General features: G+C 49.3%; 1 protein-coding gene across 2 annotated transcripts in view; it reads left to right on the forward strand.

Moving 5' to 3' along the window:
- stxbp1a (syntaxin binding protein 1a) overlaps positions 1–24,766 on the forward strand; it is a 35,414-nt gene that overhangs the window by 8,529 nt on the left and 2,119 nt on the right. The window contains exons 2-19 of one of the 2 annotated variants that reach the window (XM_018732932.2): positions 7,992–8,041; positions 12,825–12,906; positions 12,995–13,071; positions 13,154–13,232; positions 13,606–13,709; positions 14,748–14,896; positions 15,137–15,221; positions 15,576–15,706; positions 15,803–15,910; positions 16,782–16,842; positions 17,079–17,144; positions 18,864–18,944; positions 19,073–19,211; positions 19,536–19,645; positions 19,879–19,980; positions 20,049–20,134; positions 20,818–20,972; positions 23,147–23,312. In XM_018732932.2, coding sequence (XP_018588448.1) covers positions 7,992–8,041; positions 12,825–12,906; positions 12,995–13,071; positions 13,154–13,232; positions 13,606–13,709; positions 14,748–14,896; positions 15,137–15,221; positions 15,576–15,706; positions 15,803–15,910; positions 16,782–16,842; positions 17,079–17,144; positions 18,864–18,944; positions 19,073–19,211; positions 19,536–19,645; positions 19,879–19,980; positions 20,049–20,134; positions 20,818–20,972; positions 23,147–23,256 — 1,775 coding nt within the window. In that variant the 3' untranslated portion in view covers positions 23,257–23,312. The remainder of the gene's footprint in view (positions 1–7,991; positions 8,042–12,824; positions 12,907–12,994; positions 13,072–13,153; positions 13,233–13,605; positions 13,710–14,747; positions 14,897–15,136; positions 15,222–15,575; positions 15,707–15,802; positions 15,911–16,781; positions 16,843–17,078; positions 17,145–18,863; positions 18,945–19,072; positions 19,212–19,535; positions 19,646–19,878; positions 19,981–20,048; positions 20,135–20,817; positions 20,973–23,146; positions 23,313–24,766) is intronic. The other variant, XM_018732933.2, reaches the window with a different exon arrangement.

Here is a 24,766-nt window from a genome sequence, read left to right on the forward strand (position 1 = left end):
CCATTTGCTGTGTAGCGCTGATTGTTATATCTTACAGCTATAATGTAAATTGTAGGAAAGTCTGGGCTGGAATCTTTCCTCTGAGGATGTGCCTGCTTTGTAATCTGTGCGTTTACTTATTTACCTACCAGGTGCATTTAAAGGCACAGCAGCAGTGAAAGGACTCGGATCGTAAGCCTTCGATGAAGTATTTGTTCTTTGCTGCTGTGATGGTTTTCATCTCTATTTTCTTTATGCTGGTGATGACTCACGCATGGCTGTCGTCCTTCGGAGGAAATACTTAATAGCACAGCCTCCTGCCTGTGAAACTCCGGCATGTTATACAGCAAAGCAAACACTCCCTGAAAGTGTCTTTCGGGTTTGGCTCTGTGCTTTTTTTATGGTGAGACAAATAAATCGGTCCCATCCAGATTGTGCGGAAGAGAACATGGCTTCCCTGGGAGCTCCCGGAACAGAAGGAGCCGCCAGGTGAACAGATTGATTGTCCCTGGGCTGGGGAACCCACAGAGGCTGCTTGGACCGAGGAGCATCGCGCCGTTTTACCACGGCCTTCCATGAGTTCAGCGTGAACATTTTTAACTTAGTGGTGCTCTGCGATTATATGTGTAAGGGGTGGTCCACCGAGCCAGCATCCGTCCTCCTGCGCTCCTCAAAGCCCACGGCCATGGCTCGCTTCACACAGTGCGTCCACACAGACCCCTGGGAGATACCAGCTGGACCATGAAGCTAGCAGGGACATCACACAAGGAGTTAGCAGGAAAGCTAACAGGGATATAACATGAACTAACGGTTCTAGAAAGAACGCTAACAGGGATATAACGAACTCATAGGGTACTAGCAAGAAAGCTAACAGGGATGTAAAATGAACTAACGGTTCTAGCAGGAAAGCTAATGGACATAATGTGAACTAACGATTCTAGCAAGAAAGCTAACAGGGATATAACATGAATTAATAGGATATTAGCAAGAAAGCTAACAGGGATATAACATGAACTAATAGGATATTAGCAAGAAAGCTAACGGGGATATAACATTAACTAATAGGGTATTAGCAAGAACGCTAACAGGGATATAACGAACTCATAGGGTACTAGCAAGAAAGCTAACAGGGATGTAAAATGAACTAACGGTTCTAGCAGGAAAGCTAATGGACATAATGTGAACTAACGATTCTAGAAAGAAAGCTAACAGGAATATAACATGAACTAGCGGTTCTAGAAAGAAAGCTAACGGGGATATAACATGAACTAATAGGGTATTAGCAAGAAAGCTAATAGGGGTACAACATGAACTTATAGGGTACTAGCAAGAAAGCTAACGGATATAACATGAACTAACGGTTCTAGCAGGAAAGCTAATGGACATAATGTGAACTAACGGTTCTAGAAAGAAAGCTAACAGGGATATAACATGAACTAATAGGGCATTAGCAAGAAAGCTAACAGGAAAAGTAGGGGGTGGGTGGTATCGTACTGATTAGAGCTGCTGTATTCGGACCCAAAGGTCGCAGGCTCAAATCCCACCCGCAGCTGGAGTGCCCTTGACCAAAGGAACTTATCCTTACCAGTAAAAAATTGCCCAGTTGTATAAATGGGTAAATAATTGTAGGTAGCTTAACACTGTAAGTCCTTTTGGGGAAAAGCATGAGATAGATGAATAAATGTGGATGAAATAACTGTGTGCCAGCAGGGAAATACCAGGGTAGCGGCGTTTTTGCGAGACAAGGTGCAGGTAGCAAGTTCACGGGGGAGAGCTAGTGCAGCGCTCACGTTGACCATGCGAAAGGACTGTTTTTCATTCACAGGCCTCTCATGCTTACAGTATTCAGCAGGCCACTTTATGCCCTGCACACCCTGAGGAAAAGCCCTCTCTGTTTTGCATCCCTTTATAGAGAAATTATCAGTAAGATATTAGTAACGGATTGAAATACCCTTATTCTCCCAAATGAACAACAAACTAAAACGTAAGCAAGTTAAACACGAAGCGTAAAGATGAGTAAAATGCAAAATAAAACGATAGGGGTGCGCAGGTAAATAAGTAGACGATTAAATCAAAGGACTAAGGGAGTCACAATCCACCAGGGGAAATGCGGCGTACATACAACATACAACACACCGCACGTGACTGTTGAAAAGAGACACGTGACACACGTCGTCCTCATCGGCGCAGTATGTTTGTGTAGCGCGGTGTCATTGTTGAAGGCGGGTCGGGACTGAATAGGTGCCGCTTCCAAACGCACACAGAGACAGGCACGGCCCCCACGTGGTGCAGGGTGCGAGCGCTTCCTGCGTGTGCACGCAGCAGCTGTGCCTCTGTTTGTCCAGGTTTCTCTGCTTCCCCTCCCCTCCCCACCCCCACAAACATATATTGTGTTGGTCTACTTATTACATAATGGCGCTGTAGTGTGGGGCAGGAAGAGGCCGGCACAGTTCAGCGTTTACCCCCCCTCCACCGCTGGATGGAAGGAGGTTCGATGAAAATTCGCTGATGAGATTACGTGCATGTTCTGTATTTTTTTTTAAGGGGAGGGGAAGCAATCAGGTGTTTTCACAGCCCTATTCCCAAAGGTTTCCTCCACTTTCTCTTCAGATAAAGGAGTTTAAAATGTGTTTTTTTTTTTTTTGTTCTTTTAACAAAGTTGGAGAGCTCACTACATTGTTAAAATGCTAAGATGTCCATTATATAAAAATGCATGACTGGATGGATCAGTAGATGATCAATAGATGATACCGTGGGTAATATATTAGTATTTATGATAACAACAACATTTTCAGAGCCGCTTGGCCCAGTCGGGGTCACGGTGAGCCAGAGCCTACGCAAGGCACCGCAGGCGGGACTCGAACCCCAGCCCCACCGGAGAGCAGGACCTGGGCCAACCCACTGCGCCACTGCGCCCCCCCTAGTATTTATGATAATTATGCTAATTTTTACATCAGATTTATTTTATGAAATCTGACTCTTTCTTGTCTTTGAGAGATGACAAGGCTGTCGATCTGAAACGTGTCGCAACACCCCCTCGAGGGGTCTGAGCTCCTGAGTCATTCGCTAGCTGGGCTACGCTGTTCCAGACATGAGTCACGTTTGATTATAATGAACTGAGAAACAGGAACAATGGAAATGTGTAGAAAGACCCACAAACACCTCTCACTGGACTGCTGCTGATGCTACTCTAGAACCCCAGCAGCTGTTACAGTCACACTCCTGGGGTAGGGGGCGTAGCAGTTAAAGACATGCTCATGTAACCTGAAGGCTGCTGGTTGAACTCCAACTTCCAGCTACTGCTATAGTACCCATGAGAAGGCTATTTACTGTGACTGGCATACCTTGCCAGCTTGTAGGTCCCAGAAGCTTGCTGTGGTTCTGTATTGTTGTAGTGTCTGTATCCCTGCGGTGAACCGGCAGGCTGTTTTTGGAACACCCAGTACTTCCTTCTACATCTGCTCATAACGTTGGCGTTATTTGTTTCTGCTGGACATTCTGCTTAATAAACAGGGAGTGGTTTATAACAGCTGTTCCTCTCCACCAGACCTTGACTCTCCCAACCCTTTACATTTACATTTTTTTATTTAGCACACACTTTTCTCCAAAGCAACTTCCAGTGAACTCTATGTAGTGTTATGAGCCCACACACCTTATTCACTGTGGTGAGTTACACTGCTAGATACACTACTTGCACTGCTAGATACACTACTTACACTGGGTCACTCATCCATACATCAGTGGAGCACACTCTCTGTGTCACTCACACAGTATGGGGGAACCTGAACAGCATGTCTTTGGACTGTGGGAGGAAACCAGAGCACCCAAAAACTTACACTTCTAGATACACTACTTACAATGGGTCACTCATCCATACATCAGTGGAACGCACTCTCTCTGTCACTCACACACTATGGGGGAACCTGAACAGCATGTCTTTTTGTGTGTATTCACACTGACAAGCACGTTAAATACACGAGAAAACATTAGACCTTGTGCTAGTATAATTTTGAATATTGACCCCCCCATCTGTCTACAGAAAGTTAACTCTAACTTTACACACACATATAGACAGACACAGACACACACAGACTTTCTGAACCGCTTGTCCCGTATGGGGTCGCGGGGAACCGGAGCCTAACCCGGCAACTCAGGGCGTAAGGCCGGAGGGGGAGGGACACACCCAGGACAGGACGCCAGTCCATCACAAGGCACCCCAAGCGGGACTCGAACCCCAGACCCACTGGAGAGCAGGACCTGATCCAACCCACTGCGCCCCCCCTAACTTTCCAAAAATATTTTAAATATTCCCCGTACATTTTTGACTCACCCTGAATTCCTCTATGAAATCGGGGATCAGAACCACCGGTCCAGCTGGATTCTGGCGCTGCTTTCGGTCCCATTGCAGTAGATGAGAATTTGCTCTCAAGCGGGACTGAGGAGGGATTCAGAGACAAAATTTCAACAGCAGAAATGTGCACCCCCCCACCACTGCTTCTTCCATTTCACACGAAGCAACAAACTCCCCAGAGGCCCATTATGGAAGGAGGTCTCCTTGCTTTACTTACAGTACACCCTTTTGTTCATACATTTGTATTGGCAACTTCTTGTGGGTCCTTCAGGAAAATAAATCATTCAGAGTTTTTCTTGAATGTCACCAGCTTTCTTGACTCCATGAATTTGCTTGCCTTGTTCTTCAGGATGCCACAGAAATATTACATATTAGCAAATGAGTTGTGAGTAGAACCATGCAGTGACCTATTTATGGAAGAAGTTGTGCTGAAGTTGCACAGATGAAGGCTTCCAGCAGAGATGGAGGGAATGTACATCTCAAGGATGCCTTCTTTCCACACTGACCTTTGACTTTGCTACGGAGAGTCCATTTTGGGACCGTGGTCCTCAATCCATGTACCTGCAGCTTTTTCAGCTCTTGGAAACTCTGGTCGTGCCAACAAAGCTCTTAATTGTTCAGTACCTAAACCCACACGCATGCTGACGCTGATGATTTGAGAAACCCATGGAGTAAAGGGGTGGGGGTGGCCAGCTGCAGGCAATACAGATGAGTGATGCATTGTGGATGATAATACTGATCAGTGTGTTACGAAGGATCTTCTGCTTCTGTGTTCGTGAAGATGGACCACGACTATGTTTGTAGCACTTGGGTCATGTGGGTCTGCGAGAGTCAGCTGTCACTTCAGCTTATTTCTCAGGTTCCGGCACAACCTTTGGCGACAGACGGTCTTTCAATATGGCGACTGGGCAAGGGCTAACGTCAGGGAAGCTGAGCATCATCTAAACCGTCACGCTGAAGAGAATATCTCGCCTTCAGCAGCTTCGATCCCTGAAAACACATCACATGGTGCCATTTTTGTAGTCCTGCCCGACAGAGCGCTGTTCTGCAGGACTCCTTCAACACGTTGCCTATGCTACTTCACTGTGCTACGCTACTCAACAACACAAAAGCATGCTTACACATCTGTGTGCGTGTATGAAAGGAACATACAAGTAAGGCGAAGATAATGAGAAATCAAAAACTGTTCTTCGGAAATATTTCCTCCGGTGTTGGTTTGCCAGCTTTCCTCCTTAACCGCAAGTCTTCAAACCTTAGCATCACAGATGCTAACGCTACCTAAATTCAAAATCGTGCTGTGGAAATCAAGATGGACAGTGGAGTCACCGCATTAATGACCGATAACCTTCCATCCTCGACCGTAGAACTTGAGCTGAATAAACGGTTATTAGCCGGTAAATAGTGTTGTCTTAATGTTTGGCCAGATTGGGACAGATTAAGTAATAACGTGTTGGAGCAAAGGACATGGTGATGAATAGCTGACACAGATGGAGTTTATAGCGGGAGCCATATGCCCGGGTTGCCTCCTGTCGGACAGGCAGACATACCTCGTTTTGGTCACCTAGGGTGAGTCACACATGGACGAACACGGCGGCGGCGGCGGCAGCCTACTCGCATTATTGCTGCTTAAATCCGGCCAGCGTGGATTTTGTAATTATATGTTATTTATAGAGGATGCGTGGGAGTTTAGGGTGAATTCGGAACAAAGATGGTAACTGGCATTTTTACAACTGGCTGTCAATAGTACAAAATGGCGACATTCATAGAAAACGGGATGAAAGGCATCCGTGGATCGCATTTTTTTTATTTTGGAGGATGGTAGGCATGTAGCAATAGTTTTGATTATTGCAAAGACAAAGTGGCATGGAAGTACAGTAAAAGCAACAATAAAAAAAGAACATAGAATTTATTTATATGAAAGTGGAAAAATCGTTTCAATATATCTACCCATTCATTACGAATAACCTCTTTTCCAGTGCAGGGCCGTGGCAGTCCGGAGCCTATCCTGGAAGCACAGGGCATGAGGCAGTGTATAGGCTGGATGGGACACCAGTCTACAACTGGGCAATCACACACATACCCTCATTCACTCACACACACACAGAAACACACACTATGGGTCATTTAGAGTCAGCAAATAACCTGAAACACACATTTTTTGATTGTGAGATGAAACCAGAGCACCTGAAGGAAACTCAGGTGAATACTGGGAGAAGGTGCAAACCCTCCACACACTGAGCCAGATTCAAATCTGCATCCAACCCCACAGCCCAGGCACTATTTTGAACCCCATTTAAATAGAACACAGTGTATATTTATGAGTAATACCTTAACTTAACCTCCTTTTATTACATCACACACACACATTGCCTGAAACCACTTGAGCCAAGCAGGATAGCGGCGAGCGAGAGCCTAACCCAGCAACATAGGGCGCAAGGCTGGAGGGGGAGGGGACACACCCAGGATGGGACGCCAGTCCATCGCAAGGCACCCCCAAGCGGGACTCAAACCCCAGACGCACCAGAGAGTAGGACCCGGTCAAACCCGCTGCACCACCGCACCACCACCACGCCCCCCCCCCCCTTTCCTTTTATTACATCTTGAGCCCTGATAGCAAATGAGGGCTGATGATGTCAGCATCACTGTGGACATTGTTGGTCACTCAGAAACAGACCTGTATAGATGCGAATAACCTTCAGTCTACAAACTAACAGCCCACTCTAGTGACGCCTGCAGTCGGGACCAAACCGTTTCGTCCCCATTTTGTGACGACACCTCCGACATCTGATATCTCTAAGGAGACCCACTGTCTCCCACTGTCTATGGAGGTCTGAGGAAACGTGCAGACCGTTCATCCATCGTTCCGGGCACGTGCCTTAGAGACTTGTTGTTTTTCCTTGCGTTTGGACGAGTGCCAAGCCCAGGCGGCGTTGGCATCGAGGGAGAGATTCCGCGCAGGAGCACTTTCGTAGCGAGAGCATCCGCCTCCACGCAACCCGCAGAGGTGCCGGCAGAGGGGGCGATGATGAACGGGTGTGATGCTCACGCCCGACGCCTCGACCAGACAGCACGATGACAAATCCTGCTTTTAGGCATGCGAGTGTGTGCCACTGCCTCCGTGCTGCCCTTGTACTGCTTTCATTGGGGGTAATTAGTTTGGGGTTGAGTACGATCTGCTTGCTGCCGCGAGCCTCTGTGATCCAAACGGGGATGTCACATCTCACACGGGCGTTAAAAAACCTCCAAAGATCAGAAATGGAAATATTAAGTAATTTCCAGAAGGTTTAAATCCCTATTGAAAGAGAAGATAAATATGAAAATCCAACTTCATATGATCAGCTTTTGAATACACATCCCTGTACTTTTTACATATAAATATTTCTTATAATTTTTTTGACTGCAGAAATGGCTGCATGGGTTTTGCCATTTCAACAGCAGTAATAAAATTATAACTCATCTGTGGCTGTTGCAGCAAATATATGAGTTATTATGCAGAGTAATGTTCTGAGTGATGAATGATCAGAACATTTAAGATGTTAAAGGACTGCAGCGTATATCAACATTTTCCACCGAAGCAGCCATGTGGATGCATGGAGCGCGCGTGGAGGCATCTATCAAGTCCTCGGATCTCCGTCCTGACAGATTCTCTCTCCTTTCGCAGAGATTATGAACGATGTCATAAAGAAGGTGAAAAAGAAGGGAGAATGGAAGGTAAGGCTGTCTCCGCAATAAGCCACACGGCCCGCAATTGTTCGAAAGCTGCTATGTGCCCTACTTTGACATATAGGTACCCTACCCCCAGCAAAGTAAAGAAGATTGTACTGGGTTCTGTGGAAAATAGAAATTTAACTCCTTATAGCACAAGTACCCAACCCTGGTTCTGCAGGGACACAGTCCAGGAAGCCTTAGACTATAGTCCAATAATGGCATGGTATGTGCCAAGTCAAAGCTGACCCATAGCAACCACCCACATGGTTTTCAAGGGAGGAACAGAGGTGGGTTATCAGGGGAGGCAAACACAGGGCCACCACACCCCAAGCAGGACTCAAACCCCAGACCTGCTACACAGCAAGGCACTGGCCAAACCACCACTGTAGTCCACCGCGCCACCGCGGTCCGCTGTACCACCCCTAGTCCAATAAAGTCTAGTCTATAAAAAATTCTTATAATTATAATTTTAACTAGGGCTCAGTCTCCAGCTGAACAGCTAGGTAAAGGAGGGACAGCTGCTGGTGTAGTGGTTAGAGCTACTACCTCTAAACCCAAAGGTGGCAGGTTTGAGTCTTGTCCTTGAGCAAGGTACTTACCCTTCAGTGCTCCAGTAAAATTACCCAGCTGTATACATGGGTAAACAATTGTAACCTGAACACTGTAAGTTGCTTTGGGGGAAAAAAAGCATCAGGTAAATGGAAGGTACCTTATTGCCTTGGTAATTACTCCAGTAGACCAGGTAAGACCTGATGTAAGGCAAATCTAGTAGCTTTGTGGACTGTAGTGATTAGATTGAGACCCCTCTAGTATACGCTGCCTCTTGGTAGTATTTGAACTCCTTGTGTTCCTTAATTTTACCACGGAACGGTTATTTAATGAGAATCAGTGTTTCTCATGTGACATAATACATGTGTAATGACCGATTCCATATGTTGCTTTAGAGGAAATCGTGTGTGTGGTAGAAACACACAAGTAGTGCAGGTGCAAAAATAAGTGAACCCCAAGTTGCACCGGTTACACCAAGCAGGTAAGTAGGATCAGAAGAAACTTGCAAAATGAATAAATGACTGTGATTTACACCATAATCATTTCTTCATTTAGTAAATTTATTTTAAAAGTTAAGATTTAGATTTTATAAGCTTAATTTAATATGCTATACATGAACAACGACCATCCCTACAGGGTTCACATACTTTGAAACAGCACTCTATATTAACAATAACCAATATCCATAGAATATATTTGCAAACATAATTGCATTTATTGCTAAACAAGCAATTCTAAAAGTAGTCTCCCACCCCCCCACAAAAAAAAAATCCTAATTTTACAAAACGAATGAAATGACTGCTATATAGTTAATGCTAAGTTTTATGAATACTGATAATTCTCAAGATCTTTGGGTAAAAATGACAGGTGGCCGAAAAAACGGGAGCAATTAAAAAGTTAGTTAACCCCCACCCGAGCCACGCTACGAAGTAGAACTCGCTAATGCTATCGTGTCCCTCGGTGCCACGGTAAAACCATGTTTCTTGTCAACGTACCTGTCACCCCGCACTCCTTCCACCTCCCCCGTATCCCAGAATAGATCCCTCGCTGGAGCACCACGGCTCAGCTGTTGTTTCCCAGCCTCTCTCTGCTACACCACACCAAGTACAAAGGATAAAAGTGCAGCGTCCTCCACTTCCCCGTCATCTCTCCCGCTGTCCTTCGCGCGTCTGTGCCATGACTGTTCTATGTCACACAGCTGCTTGGCATGCAGTTTCTACAAAGTGACTTACTACGGTTTACATTCTGCCCCTTTATACAAGCTTTCGGAAACGTGATCGGACCCGATTCGGCTGTCGGAGGGCCCTGTCTTCTAAACAAGGATGCGACCTCTCTGATGACCCGTTTAAAAATAAATACATCAATCAATATACTTGAAATGTCGGCGCATTCAACAACGAGACCCTCCCGGGACTTGAATCAACAACCACTGCATCGCGGGGTGTTGCGTAATAGAACATGCTGCTTGTTTTGCCCTTGTTTTCCCACCTAGGTGTAAACATGACTCACCTGCGTTAGAGGTCACTCACACACATCACAGCCTGATGTATCGATGCAGCCGGCATGCCAAACATTTATATTTATCTATTCCACTGGTGCGTTTCTATAAACGCACCTACAGTTATCGACCTTGATTGGAGATACTACAGCAGGAGGAGGGATTCAAACCCAGCCTGAAACGGCTTGTCCCATACGGGGTCGTGGGGAGCCGGAGCCTGACCCGGCAACACAGGGCGTAAGGCTGGAGGGGGAGGGGACACACCCAGGATGGGACGTCAGTCCATCGCAAGGCACCCCCAAGCGGGACTCGAACCCCAGACCCACCGGAAGGCACGACCTGGTCCAACACAGGTAGAATTTTCACCTTGCAATCAAGGGTTCTGTGTTCAAATCCCTACCTCCTGCTGCAATGCTCTTGATCAAGGTACTTAACCCCGGACTGATACTGTAAAAAACCTCCCCAGCTGTATAAATGGGTAAATTACTGTAAGTAGCATAGCGTCGAAACCTAACGCTGTAAATTACTTTGGAGAAAAGCAAGAGCTCATTTCCCCAACAACACTCCTCGCCAACTTCTTTTGGAATTTGATTTTTTTTTAAGTAAGAGCTCCTCTCCAGACTAAAATTTGTACCAGGCCTGTTTTTTTTTTCTTCTTCTAATGTGTGTTTTTGAAGCACAGTGACACTTGGATGACTCAGTTGGTTGAGCACTGACACTAGTGTGTGAGAGCATCATTTCAGGGGGTGTGGTGCTGCTTGGCGGGGCCACACGGTCACCGCAGTCCAGCTGTCAGACACTGTCTGGTGGGGGCGTGCAGAGTAAAAAGGGGTTAGAAAAGGGCTTCCAAACCTAGAACAACAACACCGGTCCAACTAGTAATGAAGCACATATACTCCTAACATTACTAATGTGAAAATACAGTGCTTGTTAGATATTTCACTAATCTAGGTAAAATTCCATAATCCAGGACTAAAAAAAACTGAATATACACACACACACAGTCTGAGGAGGGGACACACCCAGGACGGGACGCCAGTCCATCACAAGGCACCGCAAGCGGGACTCAAACCCCCAGACCCGCCAGACAGCAGAACCCGGCCCCGGCCAAACCCGCCGCGCCACCGTGCCTCACTTGAATATATACTAGCGTTCAAAGGTTGAAATCACTCAGAAATGTTCAGTTTTTGGAAAGAACTGATGCTTTTCTATCAAGGTACCACTAAATTAATCTGAAAAATGGGAAAGACCTCATTACTCATCACTCATTCCGCACACACACCCACATACCCTCACACGCTTACAATCACCGGTTCCCCCGAAACACGTCTTTGGACCGAGGGAGGAAACCCACTTGGATATGGGGAGAACGTTCAAAACCCAGACTGAGCGGGATTCAAACCCATGTCGAAATGCACGGTCCAGGCGCCGAGAGGCACCACCGTTAACCAGCTGCATTACGGTGTTGCCAGGAGGAAACCTCTTCTGATTCTTCAGAAAAAGAGCCAGTTCTCTGCTTGAGATGCATGTGATAGAGTTACAAAATAATGATCGCTTTCTGCCGGAGTTCACCTTTAAGAGAGAGCTCTGAATAAACCTGCACGGTGATTTAATGTGTTTCTCCACAGGGTGCGGCGGTACCCCGTTTTCCTGTGATCTCATTTTTATTGCCAATTTTTCGGCAGCACAGCAGCGCTGCTTTTACAGCATGTTCTGACAGCAGTTACCTCTGCATCGGTGCTCTTTGTCCCTGCAGGCTGAGCTCATCGCTCCATCCACTTAGCGATGCTAGTAAACGAATACCGAGACCTGGGTGATAAAAACAAAAGACAAAATAACTGCTGAAGTTCCCTCTTAAATTTGCATTTTCATTGAAAATGATTCATTTAGCAAACACTTATCTCCAAAGGGACGTGCAACTCGGAGTGAACAGAAGCGCATCCTCAACAAAGACCTTTAGGCACAGACTAAAGTATTAACTATTAATTATTTAGACAGATTATTAACTCGTGTGTCACGCACCACCATGTTGCTGGTTCACATCCCTGAAGTAGCTGCCTATGGAAGTAACATTGAAAGAGCAGATACATGGATAATTGTAGCAGATGGTGCTGGGTTCATTGACGTAGCTGTCTGGAAAGAAACGGATCTGAAGGAGTTGAATTTTTGGGACCCTCTCTCAATATTAATCAGACGCTTTTCTCCAAAGCGACTTCCAATAAACTCTATGTGGTGTTACCAGCCCACACACCTTATTCACCATGGTGATGTACACTGCTAGATACACTACTTACACTGGGTCACTCATCCATACATCAGCAGAACACGCTCTCTGTATCATTCGCAATATGGGGGAACCTGAACAGCATGCCTTTGGAGTGTGGGAGGAAACCAGAGCACCCAGAGGAAACCCACACAGACACAGGGAGAACCCACGTCCCCTCGCACCACCCAGGCACTGTGAGACAGCAGCACTACTTGCTGTGCCACCGTGCCTCCCATATCTTTAATTTTACCAATTAGAGTTCCTTTCCATCCCCTACCAAATATCTCTCCATCCACACATCTATTTGTCTGTCTGTCCATCTGTTTCTCTGTATCTCTGCCCATTGGTCCATTCATCCATCCCGTTTGTGAACTGTCAGTAGTACCTCTTTCTCTCTCTCTCATTGCCACTCTCATCTCTCCTCTATTTCTTTGTAACCAGTTCCTAACCAGTCTCCCTCTTGATGCTGCCAGGCTCTAGTGGTGGACCAGCTCAGCATGAGGATGCTGTCGTCCTGCTGCAAGATGACGGACATCATGACAGAGGGCATCACCAGTGAGTCACCCGCCGTCACAGCGAGCGCCCGTTGCATAACGGGGAAAAAAACCAAGCAACCGCCAACTTTGTCTTCTCCCTCTTCCAGTCGTCGAAGACATAAACAAGAGACGAGAGCCGCTGCCTTCTCTGGAGGCCATTTACCTTGTTACACCCACCGAGAAGGTACATTTGTCACTACGTTCATCCATGCACACGCGCGCGAGAGTGGACCCCCTGTGATGCCCCTTTCGCTTCCTGTCTCCAGTCTGTGCAGACCCTCGTCGCGGACTTCAAAGACCCCCACTCGTCCAAATACAAGGCAGCCCACGTCTTCTTCACCGACTGTGAGTAGCGTGCGGCTGCCCTGCGATGGACACGGAAGGAGACGCCACGTTCCCTGCCCCCGTGACCCCTTTAATAACCCGTATCACTCGTGCAAAAACAACACCGCATGGAGATTCTGTTTCCCTTCCGGCTACGCGGCCTCTTCACCTTCTACTTCGCGATCTTTCTTCTCGGAGACGAGCATCAGCGGCAGTGCACGTCACGAGAAAATACTGCAGTCGGCTGGCGTATTCCTAAATTGAACTTCTTTAACGTTTCCATCAATTGCAAAGACCAGATTCAAAGATATGTCTGGATAGGTGTGACCGTGAGGGTGCGTGCGTTTCTTTTTTTTTTTGATGACCCCCGTATACTGTCCCCTACTGCCAACAGCGTGCCCGGACCCCCTGTTCAACGAGGTCGTGAAGAGTCGCGCCTCGAAAATCATCAAGACCCTGACGGAGATCAACATCGCCTTCCTGCCCTACGAGTCGCAGGTGAGACCCCCCTCAGGCACGGCCTTCCTCCGACACCACAACAAGTTCATTGTGAGCAACGTAAGCGGAAGCGGGGGGGGCAGGGACACAGGGGGAACATGGGGGTGGGGGGATGGGACCGAAGGACACGGTGTGGAATGACGGGCGACGCGATCGCATCCACAAGGGCGCGAGTCAAGCTTCGTGGGACCGAGCTGTTCGCCAACGGAGGGTTCGGGAGCCGTTTTTACTCGGGGCTGGAATCTGGCCTGGCCCACAATCCTCTGCTCCTTTCCTCAATAATTAATACGGGGCAGTCAGCAAGTTGCTCCCGGGGAAAAAGGCTGCCGACTTGTTGCCGCGCCTCCCGATTCGCCCCATTGGCTGAGCTGGGATCAACACACAGCGGGCCAGCCAATGGGAGAAGAGAAGAGGGTGTCACGTGACCTTGGGCAGCTGGGCCGAGGGGGAGGGGCACAAGGCAACGCTGTGCTCCGAAGGAAGAGATTGAGGAGGGAAATAAAGGGGGACACAGTGAATTACCGTGGAAAGGAGAGACAATGGCAGGAAGGAAGAGATGTGGGCTTTCTTTATGTTCACAAACACATATTCAGACCGCCCGCAAGACTGTAAAAGGAAAAAATGTGACAAAAATAAAAACGGAAGAAAGGAAACGCTTTGTCGGTGCCGCGTTCGGCTGCTCCCCTTCAAACCCGACTCTGAAGGTTCGTCCTGTTCGTCGGCTAAAAACGGCTTTCCCCTCAGCGCTGATTTGCGGGACCCCGCATCTCGCGCGTCCTTGAATTACACCGAATAAGAGCCCAGCCACACAGGCCGAGCTGCATTCGAAGCCTGCGGTGCACTCTGTGCTTCTAGGATAGGGTCCAGACCACCGTGACCCTGCACTGCATGACTGGTTATTTATAATCGACAGATACATGGGAGACAAATCTCCCGAACTCATAATAAGGGATTTTCAGGGAAATGAGTGTGTGGTGACCCGTGGTGACCTCCAAGCGTAGCATGCCTGACCTTTGACCCGTCCCCCCCTCCGCACAGGTGTACTCTCTGGACAACTCGGACGCATTCCAGAGCTTCTACAGCCCGCACAAAACGCAGCTGAAGAACCCGGTGATGGAGCGGCTGGCCGAGCAGATCGCCACGCTGTGCGCCACACTGAAGGAGTACCCTGCCGTGCGATACCGGGGGTGAGGCGCCAGGGCCGGGGACCGGGAGGGAGGCGGCGTCCCGCGTTCGTCCCGTCCCTGGAGAGCGGGGTGTTTCCGAGTCTGGCGTGCGCCGGGCTGTCTATTTTCCAGCCCATTTCAAATGCAAAAACAAATGAAGGTGCTAAAGATGAGCATTTCTCCAGCTGCGTGTCCACTTCTGTCCATCTCTCTGTTCCTGTCTCCCTCTGTCCGTCTCTGTCCATGTCTCTGCACGCACAGGGAGTACAAGGACAATTCCACTCTGGCCCAGCTGGTCCAGGACAAGCTGGATGCGTACAAGGCAGATGACCCCACCATGGGAGAGGTGAGAGGGAAAGAGGGAGCGGGGCACCGGGGACAGCTGAACTGCGGGACACGGGGCGGTTTAGGGGATGGGCAGCTCTTCACAGCAGATCCGGCAGCTGGAAACAGGAGCGGAAAAGCAGGGAAAGACATACTGGAGTGCGGAAAAGTAAGGTGGTTCACGTACAGGATGAGGCGAAGAGAAAACCGCGGTACAGCTCATGGTATTACTGACTCCAGAGGACACCAGCGCTGCACTCTGAGTTGGGTTACAGGTGCGAGATGTGTGTGGCACCGAGGTTCTCCCGAAGGAGCAGTGCTCACGAGAACATGGCGTTCGCGTTAATGTCCGTCATTCCACCCACTCCCACCGCAGGGCCCGGACAAGGCCCGCTCGCAGCTCATCATCTTGGACCGAGCCTTCGACCCGGTCTCCCCGGTCCTGCACGAGCTCACCTTCCAGGCCATGGCCTACGACCTGCTGCCCATCGAAAACGATGTCTACAAGTAAGTGGCCACGCAGCGTCCTCACCGGAGCTGGACGCTGGAGGTGCCTCTTCTGATGGTTGTGTGTGTGTGTGTGTGTGTGTGTTTGCACATCAGGTATGAGACCAGCGGCATGGGAGACTCCCGCGAGAAGGAGGTGCTGCTGCACGAGGATGACGACCTCTGGGTGACATTGCGGCACAAACACATCGCCGAGGTGTCTCAGTAAGTTCAGCAGCCTGGTCTCAAACACCCCTCAGATGCCTCGACGCCCCAACGCACCCCTGGTCCCGAGCAGTATTGCCAACACGTACCGAAAAGGCCAAATCTCTCTCCCATTTCATCCCTGTCTTGGGACATAAGGCGCAAGAAAAACAGAACTGCTGTACATTTCTTAAAATTCCAACTTAAAATTGTGTGCGTAATTTCTGCCGTATAATTAATTAATATAAAAAACACACACTTACTTTCTGAACCGCTTGTGCCATACGGGGTCACAGGTAACCAGAGCCTAACCCAGCAACTCAGGGCGTAAGGCTGGAGGGGGAGGGGACACACCCCGGATGGGACGCCAGTCCATCGCAAGTCACCCCAAGCAGGACTTGAACCCCAGACCCCCCGGAGAGCAGGACTCAGTCCAACCCACTGCGCCATCGTGCCCCCTAATATAAAAAAAACATTAATATTTATATTTAATATAATTTCTGACTAACATACAGCAACAGAGCCTCTCTTAAAACAAATACCGATATTTCTTCACTGAACACTCAGTATTTGTTTTCCAGATTTAAAACGTATCTCAGCGCTAAACTGCATAATAATGGTGACAAAATGCTAAAAATTAGTACGTATTTTGCCCCTTTGTTCATGAATTTTTGAGCCATGTTTGACAAATGAGCGAAAACTTTCAGACTTCGAAAGGATGCTTCACGAAAAAAAAAAAAAAACGATCAATGAACCGGTGATTTAGTTTATTGATGGTAAATTAACGGTAAACGTAAAAACGCGTTTAAAATGTCTTTTTGTACGTTTTGTTGTAATATAGCTGCGTGTCCGTGGTGACAGATGTCTCTGTCTCTCTCTCGATGACACGCAGAGAGGTGACCCGCTCCCTGAAGGATTTCTCTGCCAGCAAGCGGATGAACACCGGCGAGAAGGTACGTGTCCTTCTGGGACAATGTCACAACACTTGCCTCCACCTCCTCCCAATGGGCGGAGCCAATGGGTGATTGACAACCCTTTCCCCGTCCACGCTAACGGCCCCCCTCCGGGTACACGGGGGTCCACCTTTAAGTTATTCCAAGCCGTGATGTGCCGTTGCCCAGCTCTCCAGCGGGCCGTGTCTCGCGATGGGACATTCTATGAAGCTCCCTGTGCTGTCTGTGCTCCACAGACCACCATGAGGGACCTGTCCCAGATGCTGAAGAAGATGCCCCAGTACCAGAAAGAGCTGAGCAAGGTAAGTAGCATCAGAAGACACCCCGTCGCTTGACACGGTTGCCGCGATGCTTTAAAACGTTCAGCTATCAACCGTTGACACCGAGTGTCATGAGGACAGCTGGTAGCGCAGTGATTAGAGCTGTTGGCTTTGGAGCCAAAGGTTGCAGGTTTGAGTCTCACCTTTGCTGTAGTACCCTTGAGCAAGGTACTGACCCTAAATTGTTCCTATAAAATTACCCAGAGGTATAAATGAGTAAATAATTGTAAGTTGCTTTGGAAAAAGACACACATTGGCTGAAACTCACACATCATCTGAAACTGCTTGTCCCAAGTGGGGTTGCGGTGAGCTGGAGCCTAACCTGGCAATAAAGTGTGTAAGGCTGGAAGGGACACACCCAGGATGGGATGCCAGTCTGTCACAAAGCACCCCAAGTGGGACTTGAACCCCAGATCTGGCCAAACCTGCTGTGACCCTGCTTTGGGGGAGAAAAAAGCATCAGATGAATGAATGAATGAATGTAAACAAACCTACAGGTTCAAATCCCCATTCCTGCTGCATGCCCTTCATCAAGGTACTTAACACTGAATTGATGGAGTAAAAACTACCCAGCTGTAGAAATGGCTAAACCGCTGTCAGTAGCTTGGTGTACAAACCCAATGTTGGAAGTCACTCTGGAGAAAAGCATGAGACAAATAACGGCTCTCCCAAAAATACAATTTCGATATTAGGGAACCACGATCGTGCATCGGGAAAAAGCACTTTGTGATTTTTAATTTTAATTCACAAGCCCGCGCTGGCCACATGCACGTAAAGATGGTCTACGAACAAAAATCTGAAACTAAAACGAAAGTCAGACAACGAACGCTTATTTGTTGGTGTTCGGCAGAGCTTTTTATCTGGTGACTCAGCCATAATTAAGCACGGGAGTAATTAAGTATAATTAAGCGAGCAGCGAATTGCTCACTTGATGCGCTGAGAAGGAGCTCACACAAGTGCGTTGATGACTATCACATATCAAAGCAGCATCCTGCCCCACAAACTGTAATATACCGCAGTAATTCTCCCAAGGCCCAGTTTGCCGTTTGTCTCTAACGAATTGTCTTCATAGGGACATTTTAAGAATTAAACTAGTATAAGGAACTCTGTTGCCCTATGCCGCCTTCCCTTCTAAGTGCTCCGCAACAACGACACTAGCTCTGCCGATCTGATGACACGTTTGATTGCGCAACCTGGATGCTGCCTTTGACCATAAAGAGCGACAAATAAAAAGTCTGTGACATTAACCAGTGTTTTGTCGCAGAGCTCAAGCCAACAAGATGCTTGCGAAGACGTTTCACGGACTCATGCTTTTTTAAAAAGGAAACTTAGAGAAAGTCAGCAAGGCAGCGTAGCGATTACAGCTGCTGCCTTCACTCGGGGGATGCGGGTTCAAATCCCACCTTCTGCCGTGGAGCCCTTAACAAAAGCACTCACCCTGAACTGATACAGTACAAACTACCCAGCTATATAAATGGGCGAATCGGTGTAAGTGGCTCAGCGTACGAACCTCACGTTGCAAATCGCTTTGGAGAAAAGGAATGAGATAAATGAGTGAATAAAATAAAGGCATTTTTGGGAAAAGAAGTAATGGCTGTGTCTGTCTATTCATCATCCCCGCAAAGTAGCAACCGTTAGTCTGAACTGTTGCAGACACACATAGTGCTGATCCTCTGCCCCACCCCTCCCCTCCCCACCCAGTACTCCACCCACCTCCAGCTGGCTGAGGACTGCATGAAGCACTACCAGGGTACCGTGGACAAGCTGTGCCGTGTGGAGCAGGTAAGCGCCCGCTGCGCCAAAGTCCGACCCTGAGCGACGAGCGCTGTGGAAGGAAGCATGGAAAAGATTTCCTCTTCAAATCTCTCTTTTGCCCCCATCTGCTTTCAACCCGCCCCCCCGCCCCTCAGGACCTGGCTATGGGCACCGATGCCGAGGGTGAGAAGATCAAAGACCCCATGAGGGCCATCGTCCCCATCCTGCTGGATGCCAGCGTCAGCACCTACGACAAGATCCGTATCATCCTGCTCTACATCTTCCTCAAGAATGGTGAGGCGCGCGCTCACACGGTGATGCATAACTATCCCGTATGGCTGCTGGCTTCCTGGCATCTTGAATCCACCAGAGTGACCAAATCTGAGGCTGCAGGTCTGCAATACAGCAGTTTTTAGAAGATGCAATTAATTTACCCTAACAGCGGAAACGCGGCAACTTCCTACAATTATTTCTTCGAAAAGAGCGGTTAAGAGCGTCGTACCTCTCAAGGAATGTGCCGTGGCCGATAGCCCCGCCCTCAGGTGCACCCCTTTTGTCCCAGTGCCTGGCTTCGGGTGACAAAAGGGGCCTTCACCATCTCGCTCTGCCCACCCCCAGGGATTACGGAAGAGAACCTGAACAAGCTGATCCAACATGCGCAGATTCCCCCTGAGGACAGCGAGATCATCACCAACATGGCCCACCTGGGGGTGCCCATCATCACAGATGTGAGCTCTTTCCCTCTACTGTCTCTCAATCCCAGATGACTTATATCCTATCATATTTGTCCACTATAAAGGACATGTTTAGGGTTAGGGTTTGGACAACATCCTGGAATTACCAGCTGCGATTCAGGCACCGACGTGTGTGAGTGCGCATTAGTAATGTCCTCAGCACCGCGATCTTGCTGCTGGGGTACCTTTGTTCTCACCCTGTCCGTGCATCTCTCCCTCTCTGCCAGTCCACCCTGCGCCGTGGCAAGAAGGTGGACCGCAAGGAGCGTGTCAGCGAGCAGACCTACCAGCTGTCCCGCTGGACCCCGCTGATCAAGGACATCATGGAGGTTGGTGCCGTTTGCCGCAGTCTGCCTGTCATCCTGACGTTGGTCCAGCTGACCTGTATGTGTTGCAGGATGCCATCGAGGACAAACTGGACACCAAACACTACCCCTGCATCTCCACACGTTCCTCTGCCTCCTTTAGTACCACTGCTGTCAGGTAGGTGGACACACACAACCTCATAACCAACAGCCTAGAGTAGCAGCACGTGTAACAGGTCATAACGTAGATCTACACAGTCTGCATAGAGTGTCTGCAGCCTGCACCCACCCTAAACGTAACGTTGTGGCAGCAGGTGGCGTAGTGGTTAGTGCTCATCTTGCAATCAGAAAGACCCGGGTTCAAATCCCCCACTCCGACTGGAGTGTATCAGTAGCCTTGTTGAAGGGCTGTGGTCTTTCTACCCTTCCAGTATGCGGGTGAGGAAGGTGCCCTTGTCACGGGTTCCGGTTGGGCCGTGTTTTTGCCTTTCTGTTCTCGGCTTCTTGGAGGAGAGCAGCATGGATCAATAGTCATTACGGACCGTGCGGCGATGGTGTGGGGGAGGGGTGCACGGCAAAGCCGATGAGATCGATACACTCGGGTGGAGAAGAGGCGGGCTTCGGGGGCGGCGTTTCGCAGATACGAGCTTGTAAGATTGTTTCGGTTCGGGTCCTGAAGGATAGACGACCACATCGCTTTTTGTTCCGCTTGGGCAATAAACAAATGGACTCAGCAGATCATCTTGAACGAAAGTTTTCTAACTCCCTTTCTCAGTTTGAGGGACTCGAGGGTGGGGAACGACATCGATTTCACTAGCAGAAATTCACGTGCACACCCCTCTCCTGTCTTTTCTACTCCAGCGCCCGGTACGGCCACTGGCACAAAAATAAGACCCCTGGCGAGTACCGCACCGGTCCCCGCCTCATCGTCTTCATCATCGGTGGGGTGTCCTTCAACGAGATGCGCTGTGCCTATGAGGTGACGCAGGCCAATGGCAAGTGGGAGGTCATCATCGGTGAGCGGACCGCCGGTGGGCGCTGCGGGGAGGGGGGTCGGGACTCCGAAGGCTCGGCTATTCAGATGCCACAGCGCCACTTCAGCCGTGCTGCAAAAAAGCCCGGAAAATCCACAGGCATCGCAAAGCGACGGACGGGACAGGAAGGTCAAACAGGAGTCACGCGGCAGCAACCTGTTGTCACCATTCTCAGAAATGTCGACGCGTACGGTTGTTTCACACCGGGTGGATCAGGGAACAGGCATGTAGCCGCAGGTATTTGCGCTTCGGGGCAGGCGCTGGGGTTCGAGTATAGGCGGGGCCAAGGCTTTCGTTACAAACCAGCACGAGCCAATGGGTGGCGGTAAGAGGTTTAAAAAAATCTGCCCAAGAGCGATTCAGAACACGACCTGTCCGGCCTGCACTTACACACCCCTTGATTTATACTAGTCGTTTCTAATAACATCTTCACTTACCGTTCTACTCTAGGCGCACTCTTGACCGTAAGGGCGCTGTCAGATCACCTGCTACCCGCGATGTTAAAACAACGAATCCGTTCGACGAAACATTTCGCATGGGTGCCTCTGAATGAGCTCTCGCAGCTCGTCGTCTCGCTGCGCCGACGTCGAACCCGATTTTTTAAGATGCCGCGAACGAAGGCGTCGGCCACACGAAGGAACAACGAGGCTGCTCACCCACCCCGCGCGGCTCACCCCGAGCGCCCTCTTTGTGCTGGGCGTTGCAGTGCACTGACAGCGAAGTTAGAGTTAGCTGCGTGAAGGCCGCTGTTGCTGTTCACGCCCCGTCGTTTGTCTGCTGTTCCCGTTGGCGGCCTTGATGAGGGGTGGGGAAGGCGGGGGGGGGTCTGTCTGTGTGCTCTGCTTTGACGTGGATCTGTTGCTTTTCTGTTTCTTTTAAACTGTTGTTCTTGACTTGCAGCCACGCCTTTGCATCTTTTCGTAAGTCTGTCTTATGTGCGCGAGCGTGCGTGTGTGTGTGTGCGTGTGTGTGTGTGCGTGCGAGTGCGCGTGCGTGCGTGTCCGTGACTTTTTCCAAGTGTGTTCGTGTTTCCCGTGCCTGCACCCTCTTCGTGTCTGGTGTCTGTGTCACCCGTTCCGCAGGCTGTACTTCACTGGGGTCCGTCCGGGCGGTCCCGCCGGGGCGGTCGAGGTCTCCCGGCTCTGCGAGACCGGGCCCGCCCTCCGACGGGGTCCTGGCCCCTCTAAACGAGCAGCTCCCGCGCCCCTTTGATGAGAAACCAAAAATATTGTGCCGTGCAGGACTGTGTTTAGGATCTAGCCAGCGCATATTTTCCTGTAGCCTGAGAAGAGCTATTTCAAGAGGTACGCTGGCTCCTCACCTTACAAACATCATTTCGAGACTGAAAATCTCCTTCTAACTCCATTCGTTCGCGAATTCGAAGTCGCTTTTACCACTAAGTCGCGATCAATAAAGCTTAACGGCACAGATCTACTAGGTTGCGCGAACATAAACGATACAATTAGACTTTTTTGCTCGTTATTTTTATTAACGTCAATCTACTGAGCGCCAAGACTCAGAACCGTCAAACGACGGCAGTAAACACTGTGGAAGTAAAGTGAATTAAGGTGGTCTCACGCTTGATTACATACCGAAACCTGCTCACGTCTTCTAAGATTTGCAAACGGCGGCGTTTGTAAGACGAGGAGCCGAAGTACCAAAATAAAACCGCAGCCTGACGAGGGCATTTCTTAGTTCAAAATGTGCTGACACGGATGTCCCTTACTTGCAATTTTTCACCTCCGCTTCCCCAGTTCTGTGAGTCCTGTGAAAACAAACTTAGTGCTCATTCAGAACTGGGTCACATTTTTTTAGGTCCCGGAAGAAAATGCCACCAGAGATGTAGGCGCGAAAAGACCCGTAGAGTCTAGAGCGCGGGGGGCTTTCGGCCCTTCCTAGGAGTTCACGCCCTGACAGCAACACGGCAAACTGGACAGGTCGAGCTGTCGATGGAAAACATAGAGAAGGAAGAAGACCTGATGTGCGGGGGGTGGGTTGGGGGATGCTGGGGAGGGATATGGATCGACACTCCTATGCGGAGAGACGCAACGCTGTGGCAGCGCTCTCCGGGTGCTACGGGTTGTAATAAAGGGAAAAATAAAGTGTGGTGTGTTTCCATGAACGGTGAGGGTGAAACGGCCTCTGTTCCTCCGCAGGGTCCACCCACACGCTCACCCCCACCAAATTTCTAAAGGACCTGCAGCACCCCGACTTCCGGGAGTCCACTAGGGTGTCCTTTGAGGACCCAGACCCCTCAGACGAGTGAGAGAGAGAGGGGCAGAGAGAAAGAGAGGGAGAGGGAGACAAACACATTCTGACAAAGTAAAGGCAGCCGTGCAAAAAAAGCCTACACACCCCCGTCCCCACAACACACACTCACACACACTCCCCGCCCCCCCATAGCATAAGGGCATTCTTTCCCTCAGTCTTCTTTTGTGACCCCTGTGGGGATGGGGGTCTGAGCCCACCCTCCCCTTTTTGCGTCCTTGCTGCTTTGCCAAGTCACCGCGCACCCTGCAGGCCTTTGTGTGACACTGCGCTCAGTACGCTGGGGTCAGTGTGGCCCAGATCCAAGTTACTGACACCCCCATCATCCAGGGCCCACAGAAGCTTGCAGATGGTGCAGACCTGCCTGGCTGAGCTGTGAAGGGGGGGGTTGGGTCCTGATCCCATCCCTACTGTCCCTCATTATTTCCAGCGGGTGGATTAAAACCTGGCCGCTCACCTGGCGAGGTGCTCTTTCTGTTCTCCTTCCAAACTCCATCAGCTTCGGATTTAATCCACCCAAGATTCCTTTCTATTACATTCTATTATTTGAACAGCGCCAAAGTTCAGTTTTAAAGCGGGATTGTTTGCTTTATTTCAGCTTCCACCCCCAACCCCCCCCCATACTCTTTCGGTTCGGCAGACATCACGCATCTGGCCATCTGCAGAGAATAGCATGCAGCCGCAGCTTCGAAACCTCTCGGTCATCTGCAAAGTCTTTGTGTGAAATCTGGCCTACGGCAGCGAATTCGGACACCGTTTCAAGGTCCAAAACCGGTCCAAAGACATTCTCTGCAGAAATTTGGATGGGACATATAGTGATGTTTACCTGATATGCTTTAGCACAAAAAATGCAACAAGTAATTAAGGAAAACAAATCACACACCCTTCAATGTAGGAGTTCGGCTCAGCAGCTCAACTATGGATCATCCATTGAAATCTGAGCAGCGGTCACTTACCTGTGTGCGCCTTAGTCCGCCCGTCTACAGGAAGTGATGTGTCCATGCCATATCCAGAATATGTGCAGCTGAGCTGGAGGGAACATCTTATGTTTAGCATTTAACATATGTCCTTTGTAGAGGACAACAGTGCATTGGTTCAGTTTAGGGGAAAAAACAAAACAAAATCAACCATTGTTGGGAGCCGCACACAGTCATCTTGATGTGCTGCACCGCTGCTGCCCCGGCCCGCTAAAGCTATATCCTTTTTTTTTTTTCGTTTCCGAAAAAACGATCACCCTTTGCAGTATGCGAGCTACAGCCATACTGCGACATCCAACAAAACCATTGCTCTCAGACTGATCGTTTCCCATCGAGTTGCCACCAAGGGGGAGGCCGCTGTTGTGTTGTGTAGCGCTCAGCAAAGCTGCGCGTTTCTCCGGGTCCTTGGCATTGCGCAGATCGCAATTTTTCTACGTGAATGACATCACTGTTACAGGGTTGTCGCGTCAAATCAAAATTCTGGAAACTTGCAGCTTTGCTACATAAACAAACCAATGCTAATATAAGTTA

Source organism: Scleropages formosus, chromosome 6 (genome assembly GCF_900964775.1).
Source record: "Scleropages formosus chromosome 6, fSclFor1.1, whole genome shotgun sequence".
Taxonomy (NCBI): Eukaryota; Metazoa; Chordata; class Actinopteri; order Osteoglossiformes; family Osteoglossidae; genus Scleropages; species Scleropages formosus.